Here is an 11055-nt window from a genome sequence, read left to right as displayed (position 1 = left end):
TGTTTCTCCCTCTGTAATGAAAATCCAGGCGACATATTTAGATTTTTTGACAGAAAATGGGAATTATTTAAGAAAAAAAAGATAAAAACATCGTAATGGCACAATGAAGATAAAAACATTTTTATTGTAAAATTGTCAGGGAGCGGATAGTAGAGCGGTCCGGTTAAGTTCATGAAGCTTTTAATTTCATTTACAACCAAGGTGCTACGGCCGCTTGCTGCAGAAAGTGATTCAGCTCCTCAGCTGTGCCCCGTTTTCTGTTTGCTTAGGTACAAAGGAAAGGCCGACGGGGTGATACATCCAGTGGTCGGGGTCTGAGTGCGCGCCTCGCAGCCGAGAACAGGGCTTTGTCCGCCGCCATCCTGCGTATACAGGGGAGGGGGTGGCGGTGATTTACCGCACCTTCACTGGGATTACGGAAAGAGAGAAAACACACCGAATTCCCTTGTGTAAAGGACGCGACATGTATCCACAAGGCCGGCATCCGGTAAGTAGCTGTCTTTGTTACTATTTGTAAATTGATGCAGATGCACCGCCCTTTAAAGTAGCCTAATTAGCTCGTCGGAGCAGAGCTGCTGATCCACACCTTACTATTTATGGTCTGCATCGGTGCTGCTGAGGCGCTTCACTCTGGCAGGAGAGAAACTGTGAGATCGTGTTTATTGGCAACAAGATCAGAGCTTTTTGTTGAACTCAGGAAAGTAGATCATCACCGCCTTCTCCTGTAAGCGGACTTTAATTTCTCTGTGCAGTTTGTTATAGTTGTAATTTTTTTTACAGTGCTAAAAGGTTAATTGTGCCCTTTGAGCAAATCCCACAACTTTGTGTAAGTTTTTTTTATCCCTCCCTCATCATCCTCTGCCTACCATGTAACATTACCTTGAGGACGGATAAAGCGACCCACCTCTGTCACTGCACATGTTGAGTGAAAGCGGCTCTTTCCTCCGCCAGCCGGGGCTCAGGGGAAATGCGACGACAAACCATCAAGAGAGCAGAAAACACACAGTTTACCAAGAAAGAGATGAGACTATCTGGACTGTGATGGCGTTATTTACACCTGCGGTATCTCCAACCTTGCACTTTTCAGGCACCTCACCAACCAGGGCAGCCTGGCTTCAAGTTCACTGTGGCAGAGTCCTGCGACAGGATCAAAGACGAGTTTCAGTTCCTACAGGCCCAGTACCACAGGTAATGACTAGCCTGCTGTAAACAGCACTGGCTTCCTGGAAAGAATTGGAAGAGGAAGCTGCCTGTTTTGTTCCATTTACACTACACTGGTGTTACACTCCTAAATATATCTGTTGGCTTAATATACCCAAATCAAAAATGTGCTTTAACTTCTGTATGTAGCAGATGTCAAACTTACCATGAAGCATCATTTTCTTTCTCTCTTTTCTTCCTAAAGTCTTAAAGTGGAGTACGATAAACTGGCGAATGAAAAGACAGAGATGCAGCGTCATTACGTCATGGTAAGAGCAATCATTGTAAAGCTGTGAATGTGATTTAATGCTGTATCCTCTGTTTAGCCTCAGGTGAACAGTCACAGGTGGTGCAGCTCTGGTGTTTTGCAAATGCCATGTCGCCATTTGTCGCTGCTTGGTATTGTTGACTCTCGCCTGTGTTTTCATTGGATAAGAAGGTGCAGCGGGCGGGGTGTGTGTGGAGGGGTGGTTGAAACTCTAGCAGGGGTCAAATGTCCAACTATTGATTGTGGGGTGTGACGACCCCCTCTATGGCTCTGGGGTCCTCTTTATGACCCTCCATCACCCCTCCCTGACACACCCAACACGACCCACTGGGGGTTAATGTCTGGTCTGCTGGCTTTATGGCTGAGCTAGAAGGTTTCCTGTATTTCATTCAGACCCTTTTGACTCACCCAGGGGTTGATATGGGGAGACTTGGTGTGGTTTTCTCCAAAGATCACATAAAGATAATGGACTACTTGTTGGGGCCAGACGTTGTCATTGAAATCAATATCACAATATCAATGAGAATATTTTTCCACTATCAATATCACAATGTGGGAAATATATGCAAAATCTCATCTAAAATAATCAAATTGACGTTCAGTGCAATGAACTTTTTTCACTGTTTTGCATTGCATCAGACAAAACTGGACACGTGTAACACAAAAACTTGCTTTGAATCACTAATGTGGACGATGTGATGTCATATCATGTAGTTTAATTGATTAGTCATTCAAAAGAAAATGAATCGGCAACTATTTTAAGACCTTTAAGTCTGTTTAGGTAATTTTTTAATCAGAAAAGCTAACCATTTGCTGGCTCCAGCTTCTCAAATATTAGGAATTTGCTGCTTTTCTTTGTCCCTTATGACCGTAAACTGAATATCTTTGGGTTTGGACATTTGAAGAAGTTATGTTGGGCTGTGATGGGCATTTATTCACTATCACATTATAGACCAAATGAGTCATCTGTTAAACAAGAAAGTAATCAGTAAGTGAATCAATGATTAATGTAATAGTTTCAGCCATAATATAATTACAATACAAGTCTGTATTAAAAGTCTGTAACCAACAATGTTAAACCATTGTGCAGCCCTACTACACATTTAAGCTAAGATAGGTGCTTGGTTTGTATCACAGAGCTGGGAAGGGGTGAAATGTAAAACTGCTCCAATACTGAAATTAAAACATGTCACATTCAGTTCAGAGCTCCCTGATGATCAAATAGAGACAAAAAAAAACAGTGCGGCTGCAAAGACAACCCAACACAAAGGTTCTGTCTAATACAGGAAAAGCTGCATTGTGCGAATGGAACGGGAACAATCTTTATCTGACGAGTGATGTAACTTAGACCTCACTCTTAGTTTGTGTATGTGCGTGCTTATCTTGTTTGTACATGAAAGGAATGACTTTAACCAAACGCAGCAGTACGTTTGTTAAATATTATTTTCCCTGTGAGGAACCAGAAGGTGGTGGGAGTAGCTATAATAAGTGGAAGCTGTTTGCTGTGTGTTTGATAAACAAGACAGACAAAGTACTAGGCTTTAGTTTGTAGCTGTTGGTGGGCTCACAAGCTCTTGGCAATCAACAGCAGATAATGTTGTTTTCAATAATAGTATTGGCTTTGTCTTGGGTTTTTGAAGCCGTAGACAGCGTTTTTAGCTCAAAGACTGGCAGCTCTCAGTAGAAGTAAATGAGAACAGTAGATAATTGTCTGTCGACTGTGGTTGCACAAAGAACATGAAGTTGTCAAACTCTTTGGTTAATGTCAGTGTGTGTTTTTGTGGCTCACCCTTGTGCTGCAACACGTATTCAACCTGTCTCTTTTTATTGTTTGGATGCTTTAGAGGACTGATAAAAATGTAATTTTTAACTGCCTTGTTGCACTAATGTTCTCCGTAGTGAAAAAGTAACTTGGGTTTCCTATTTTGTTGCACACAAGTAAGAAAGGGCTCATGAAGGATACAAATCTGGGATCATGCCTGACCATGCCTTACTTCTTTGATTCAATGTACCAATGAAAATGCATCATTGAAAAGTCTTTGTTTTAGGCTAACTTTATTATGTATTAATGTTTTCTCTTCTCTTCTGTCTTACAGTACTATGAAATGTCCTATGGGCTCAACATTGAGATGCACAAACAGGTATGTAGCCATATCAGGGATGATCTGTGTACAGCCAAAACACTGTTGTTTTTTCCCCCCCTAGTGATGAGGAATATAAACACACCTACACACACATACCTGACCTTAGTTTCTACCCTCATCCTTAAATGGCTTTAGGAGGCATACACATACTGGCTTCCTGTAGTGAAAATGCTGACAGGCTAAACAACACGAAGGGCACGCTGCCTGATGGGGATGGTTTGATAAGATTAAAGTGAAGTATTTGGCAGACAGTCTGAGAGGATGTGTTTTTGTGCGGTTTGTCCTTCTGAATGTGTGTGTGTGCATGCACATATGCCTGCACTATTCTGTGTCTGCTTCCCCAGTGCCAGCCGGGCTAAAAGCTCATTAGTTCATCTGCCACCCAGCACTGGGCATCAAGCTGCAGTTGAAAGATTTCTGCAGATGAATAGGGTGAAAATATCTGCAGCTCCCTCTACACCACCCAAGGAGCCGTTTCAGTAGACTGGAGGCATGAAGGAAAGGAGGGGGCAGATACGTTAAAATCATCTCAGCCTTGAAAATAATGTTTCACACCAGGCGTCTTTGTTGGTTTGGTTCCAGTTGTTCTTTGGCCTGTCATGTCCAGAGTTTTGGAGGCAGGTTGTTCTAGTGTTTGTGGAAACCAACCCTCAACCCAAATACTGTTTAGTTAGCTTAAACCCTCCACGCCACCCAGAGTGCACCCTGCTGTGTCACATCCTAACGTCTTACAACACAGTGTTGGAAATAAGTGTTGTCGTTTGATCAGCTTCTTAAACATGAAGATTTGCTACTTTTCTGTGTTTTATGTTATTGTAAATTAAGTATCTTATTCTTTTGGACTGTTGGTCGGACAAAACAAGCTCTCTCAGGATGCCATTTTTGGCATTTTATGGGCTAAACCATCAATCAAATAAATCAATTGAGAGATGAATCTAATAATGAAAATAGTTGTTAGTTCCAGCCCTTCTTTCATACCTGTAAGATGTCTGGAAGTGGACATTTTGAGCATTTCATCTTTAGTGTTTAGGCGTGTCCGCAGGATAAGGAGTGTGCACGCCGTCTGGTTGGCTGTAATTGGCTGGTTAAACGTTTGGTGTGGTTAGCGTAAGACATCTGCTGATCCCATGTCTGCTGTAGACACCATAGTCCTAAATTCAAGACATCGCCCCTCTATAAAAGTCAGATTAGCCCTGTAAAGAACACTGCAAAACCACTGTGTTTTGCTAAAGAACTGACCTGAGGCCTTTTGAAACCCAGATTTTCTTTTGTATTAACAGACATCAGCATAATCTTTTATTCAGTTCACTTGAAAAAAAAAAAAGCTTAACGTGATCTGACGATGCCCCTCTTTTATCTGTCTACACATACATTTCCATTTTCTCTGATTCTGTCTTTCCGCCTGTTCCCCTCAGTCACCTTTGCCTCCTCAATTCTCCTTTTCTACCTCCTCCTCGTGCCCTTATGTCTTTTCATTGCCCCCCCCCCCCCCCTCCGGCTGCCCCGCCACCCCAACGATTTGATGTGAATGATGGACCTTGTGTCATTAGCTGTGTGATATGATGTATGAGAGTGGGAGTTTGTCAGAGAGGGAGAAAGAGAGGTGGGGTGGAGGCTTCATGGCCCCTCAGATCCAGAAGGTTAATGGCATCAGTGGGAGGGTAGCCCAGTTGGAACAGCAGCGCACTGCACAATTCATCAGCTGTAGACACTTTTTGTAGCCACGTGGTGTGTGTGTGTGTGTGTGTGTGCGCGCTAACTAGGTATTTTCTGTTTATCAAGGAGCTCGCTGCCTCTCACTCCCCACCCCTACCCTCCCCCCATTCTTGAGCGTTTTCTGTCAGGCACTTATCACCAACAAGGAGGTTGGAGCGATGCAGGGTGGGGGAGGAGCTGCTTGTTGTGGGTGGATGCTGGTGGCAGTGGACAAAGGGGGTGGGGGGGTGGGATGGAGACAGGAAGGGAGTGAGAGGCTTCAGGGTAAATGGGTTAATCGACTGGTCCTCTCCTGTGCATCTCCTTTGTTTATCAATAAGCCCGGTGGAGTCGACGAAGCACTCTGAATAATGCATGATTCCTGCCACCTCCCTTCCTCTCTCTCTTTCTCTCCCCCTTCTCCCATCCCTGGTGAACGAGTGTTTGTGATGACATCAGCGAGAGGTAAACAGACAGCCCTTAGCTGCCCCTGTTATTGGTAAGAAGGGAGGGAGGAGGGGATTGGGGGGGGGCCTGGATTATTGGATGCAGACAGGCACATTACTTCGCTTGTATCAAAGATTTATTGCAGTGGGAAAAAAGACGTGATAAACTCACTTGTGTGTTGTTATCACTACAAAGCTGGATTGAAAAGCAGGGGATTGGGCATGAACACACACACACATATGCGCATACAAATAAATACTCATATCCCTTACATGGAAACACCAGTTGTGTCTTTACAAACACACACACACTGTAAATCAACTTCGACAGACACACAACTTCCCCTGCGCTGCTGCTGAGCTGAATGGTTGCTAGCGAAGGGATCCATGTGGCTGCCGGGGGGTAATTTGTTTTGACAGTGTCTCTTATGATGGCAAAGAGTGCAGGGTGGAGGTAATCACCCTCGCTTGCTGTCAATAAGTGATTTTAATTAGCGCAGCTCATTAGGCTGCCGCAGCAACATGCCCTGCTGACTTTGTGGTGTGGGTGTGGTGGGGGTTGCTTTGTTTTTCACTACCTCTGTTCTCTGTTGTGGTCCCTGTTTATCTCTTTTACGCTCGCCTACGTTCTGATTTCAGTTCTCTTTGGTAAATTGAAAGCAAAAGGAACACAAGTAGAAGAAAGAATTAACCATCAACGGATCCTATACCGTGCTATTATATTTGGCTGCTTACTTTTGTTGCACCATCTGGGTAGCCATTTTGTTTATCTGTGTGTATCCATTTCCTCACTTGTTGAGTGAATGAGGGAAACCGAGAAAGTGGTTTATCAAGGAGAGTCGTGTCCGTTTCCTGGATGGAGGAAGAGGGTGAAAGTAGGAGCAGAGGGAGGGAGAAAGAGAGCTTGTGCAAATGAATAATTTATACAGGATTCCTGGAATTGTTTGCCAAGGTGATGATGGCCGACCTGTCTCTAAGCCAAAACAAACTGACTACGAGAACACACACACTCTCTCTCAAGGGAGCTTGACGAGGTTATTGGAGGCTGTGAGACATGCTTTATTTTGATAGCCAGGCTAGAAGGGCTGGTAGAACAGTGTTACACAATTAGTGTCTGGGTGTGTGTGTGCACCCAAGCATCTGATGGTGGTTTTGTGTGTGTATGTCTGCACATATAAACTGCATAATTAATTCAAAAGTAAATCTATAAAAAATATTGTCTACATGATTATTTGAATTCTAATAAAATCAGGTGTAATCTGTTGGAAAACAGCCTGTTTGCATGTGCTCCCCTGCAGACACAGATGTCACTTCAGTTTTGTGTGTATGAGCTCAAAATAGAATGACATGCACATGCAAAATATCCTTCATGCATTTGTAATGAACAAGATACCTCTAAGTGGCTCTTTCTTCCTCTGCTCTGGCTGAAAAGATAATTCCCAAACAGCCATCTCTGCCCCCCCCCCCCATCTGTGCCACTTGGTTTCTGCGCCAATTGAATCCTCGTCAGAGACTCTGCTCTCCACTTGGGGGCTAATGCCTGGAGCGACAAACAGCCAAATGGCTTTCAACGCACCATTGACAGAGGGATGCAATGGAGAGAGAGCCTCTCCAAGCTCTGGTGCTACTAGACAACCCTGAGTACCTGTAATTGTGGAGCTGCAGTGAAAAGCTTCTGCCGGCTCAAAGGCTTCTGTTTTCAGTGGCTTTAAGTGACAATAAACTCTTTCCAGTGCCTGTCTCTGCCACTAAAAGCACTGTGGAAAATAGTGCCTCCAGAGTAAAGTGGGAGTCATTTAAGAGTGCTGCGAGTCACTGGATGTGATGTGTTATCAGTATTTTTCCCCTTCAAAACGGTTGTGAAAAAGTCATGTAAATAAGCCATGTGCCCATTTGCCCTCTCCAACACATGTGAGCTCTGTCTGAACAGAGCGGAGTGACTAAATTTGAAAAGGAAGGACAAGATGTAGCTGATAAAGGCAGCGATTCAGTTGAGGGGTTTTACAGTACGTTTCTGAGGTTGATGTGTGAGTCATGTTGGCCCTCACATTCTCCTAAATTGTCGCTGAGATATGACGGCGAAATGTGCGGCATCGCAATAATTAGGCCACAAAGAAAAATGGATGCAAAGGAAATCTGTTTCATTGTTTTATTTCCTGGCTCCAAAGTAATAATTTAACACTGGGGTAAATTTCAGAGGAAGCCATGGGTTCAAGAACATTTAACCTTAAAAACAAAAAACCCCGAACACAACTCGACATGATCTCAGCTCTCAAAACACCTGGTGCTCCAGTTCACCTCTCAGAAAGAGCTGCTGAGAGAAACCTGAGTTTTTAGCAAATGCACTAAACAATCCAACACAAAAGGCAGAGTGCACCTGAATTCCATGAATGTTTTTGGCTTCCAATGGTGGCTCTGGAGTGGAGATTTGCTATGAACAAATGGATGCCTTTCTTTGTGAATCGGTTTGTGGTGAGGGTTTGTTATGTTGTTGCTCTAATAGCCGAGTGTATCAGCATACCGCTGTTTCCTACAAGCCCCATGTTGCTCCCCTTGCAGCCATTTCCAGAGAAGTGGTGTGATACTGAAACACTCTAATCCTACTGTGTGTCATTGTATCCAGCCCCCGCTAATGATGATGGTTTATGAGTCTCCATAGAGCTCCCTCCCTCTCTTTCTTTCTCTCTCTCTCCATGTCAGCCCCCTCCCCACCTCCCCACTCCCAGTTATCCCTCATTAATTTCCCGTGCCGATCAGATCGACAGGCCGAAAATTCAATTTAATGACCTGCCTCTTTGCTGCGCCTAATATGATTTTACAGGCTGTTCTGGTCAGGGCCCCAGCCCAATTTACATAACGATCAGCCGTGCCAGATAGCGTTGCCCCAGCAACAGAAGAGGGGGAAGATGAGAGAGGAAGAGGAGGAAGGAGGGAGGGCACAGAGGAGAGTAGTGGATATTAGCAGGGAGGGGTGTGAAGAAGCATTTGGAGGAGAGAGGGGGGAGGCTGGATGGAGAGAGAAAGCACAGTGCGTCTAAGGTCAGACTGGGGGTTGTGAGATAATTCCTGACAGGCCAGCAAAGGTCTGTCCCCCTCCTCTTCTCTTCCTGTCTCCCCTCCTCCTAAATGAAAAGAGTGAGAGGGTTGTGCAAAAGGCTACTGGCACCTCCTGTCCCCCTTTCCCACTTTCTTTCTCCTCCCTCCCCCTTTCACAGTCAAACAAGGTTAAGAGAGAAAATGAGTGGAATGCAGCAGCGTATAAAACGGCGGGAAGGACCTCGTCACCCCCCCTCACACCTGCTGGGCCTCCACCCCTAATCTCTCAGAATCAATTAGTTCACCTCCCCCGGTTCAGTCAAACTACATTACCTTAGTGTCAAATCAGAGCGTTTCACTTCACCATTCATCAACCCCACACACACCCCAACCCCTTCTCCTTTATTCTGCTCTCTACTTTTGTGTTCCTTCTCCTCTTCCTCCTCTTTATGTGGAAACAGATTTTTTTTTTTAAAAGAAATGGGTTTTGGCAAAATGTCTTGGGACATTCAAGTGCGGTAGGCAGCGCAGAATATCTATTTATCCAAATGCAGCGTTGTAAAGTGCTCTATGTTCATCGAGCCCTGCAGTATCATCTTACTGTCCCAGCTAATATTGCTTGGTCAATACCAAAGATGCCTCTGATTGATCGGGCCGGAGAGTTAACCTGTCTGCTTCAGCGTGCACCCCCCCTCTCTGGGCTGTAATTATGAAGTATGGACCTCATTATGGTCTCTCCAGCCAGATGGTATTAGCATATTTCAGCCTCCTAATGAAATAAGGCTTGAGTCTAATGGAGGCAGGAGAGAGGGGAAAGTAAATTTGTTCTGAGGGCGGTCCCAATTTAGTTAAGAAATACATGATCTATCCAGATGGACGCTGCAAACATTTGTGTGTGTGTGTGCGTGCTCAGATACACACCCTTTTTGTTTTATAGGTAGGTTTAACTACTTGATTATATTGTTGCCCGTGGCTTGTAGTACACGGAAAGACCTTCTAATGCTTTCTCTCTCCTCTCCTACAGACTGAGATTGCCAAACGTCTCAATGCAATTCTGGCTCAGATCATGCCGTTCTTGTCACAAGAGGTGAGTGTCACCCCAGTTTGCAGCATTTTAAGAATGAGAATAATTTAATTCACTCTGCGCAATAGCCACCCTCATAATTTCCTGTTATTGAAGTTATTGAACAGAGGCCCTGTCAGGAATGACAAGGCATCGTCATAGTACAAGACATGCATCCATTGCATAATAGGAATACAGATTTGAAGCAATTATCTCAATCATGAAAAGGTTATTGAAGTGACAATTTTAGCAACACAAGCCCTGTGAATAATGCATTTTAATCATAAAACTAAACTAAATTATTTTAATGGCTCGCCATCACTAAGAAGTGCTGCTCCTGTTCCTTCTCCACCTGTCGTTATTCAACAATAGCCAAACCTAATACAAAAAAAATTTAAATCAAGTTTTGCAGAACCTACAGGCTTTTCTGGAAAACAAAGTAGATGAAACTTAACATGCAAAGAGCTTAAAAACATTATTTTCTGTCATGAATCTAATCTTTGTCTTTATGTGTCCTGCAGCATCAACAGCAGGTGGCTCAGGCTGTTGAACGAGCCAAGCAGGTGACGATGACTGAGCTGAATGCTATCATCGGGGTACGTGGACTTCCCAATCTGCCTCTCACTGTGTGTATACCCCCTTTTTCTTCCTTCATTTGACCTGAGGCCAGGGGCAAAACTGCATGCATAGAGGAGGACCGGCACTGCAATACAGACATTTAGGCTATTTAAGCACGCTACTTTACAGGTTTATTTCAGCTTTAGTGTTGCTTGTCAGAGATAACCTGGGAAAGGGCCTAAATTCAGGAGGAAAATGGAGTTGAAACTGGAATAAGAGTAGCTTAGTGTGTTTTCTTCCTCCTGTCTGTAGCATGTAAATGTTCAGACTGAATACAAACTAGCAATGTAGTGTCCTCTTCACATGTGCAGACTTGCCCCTGTCTCCAGTGGTTTATTATGTTTTTATATGAGTTCACAATGTTTGCAATGTGCTGTCAATATGGGTGTTCACTGCTGTAATTTCTCTGATTGTTGGTTAACCATGGCCTGTCAGCACGCAGGGTGCAGCTCCTAACAGCCGCTCTGCACTGATTTTCTCCTCTCAGACGGAGTCAAAGAACATCTGATATATAGTAGCACGGTCCAGACTGAGATCAGATCATTGGTGTTTCTCAGATTTCACTTTGGCTGCACTTTAATTAGA

General features: G+C 44.1%; 1 protein-coding gene across 18 annotated transcripts in view; it reads left to right on the top strand.

The window, feature by feature from the left end:
- The first annotated feature begins 428 nt into the window (after window positions 1-428).
- Window positions 429-11055, top strand: part of tle3b (TLE family member 3, transcriptional corepressor b) — a 30008-nt gene continuing 19381 nt past the window's right edge. For 8 of the 18 annotated variants that reach the window (XM_070927588.1, XM_070920148.1, XM_070923005.1 and 5 more), the window contains exons 1-6: window positions 429-487; window positions 1088-1188; window positions 1406-1469; window positions 3565-3609; window positions 9814-9876; window positions 10374-10448. In XM_070927588.1, coding sequence (XP_070783689.1) covers window positions 464-487; window positions 1088-1188; window positions 1406-1469; window positions 3565-3609; window positions 9814-9876; window positions 10374-10448 — 372 coding nt within the window. In that variant the 5' untranslated portion in view covers window positions 429-463. Of the gene's footprint in view, window positions 488-1087; window positions 1189-1405; window positions 1470-3564; window positions 3610-9813; window positions 9877-10373; window positions 10479-11055 lie in introns of those variants that run through there. The other 10 variants (XM_070928972.1, XM_070928306.1, XM_070925354.1 and 7 more) reach the window with 4 other exon arrangements.

The sequence above is a fragment of the Enoplosus armatus genome, chromosome 1 (assembly GCF_043641665.1).
Source record: "Enoplosus armatus isolate fEnoArm2 chromosome 1, fEnoArm2.hap1, whole genome shotgun sequence".
NCBI classification, from domain to species: domain Eukaryota; kingdom Metazoa; phylum Chordata; class Actinopteri; order Centrarchiformes; family Enoplosidae; genus Enoplosus; species Enoplosus armatus.
The sequence above is the reverse complement of the archived record's forward strand: the minus strand, read 5'-3'. Positions and strand labels throughout refer to the sequence as shown.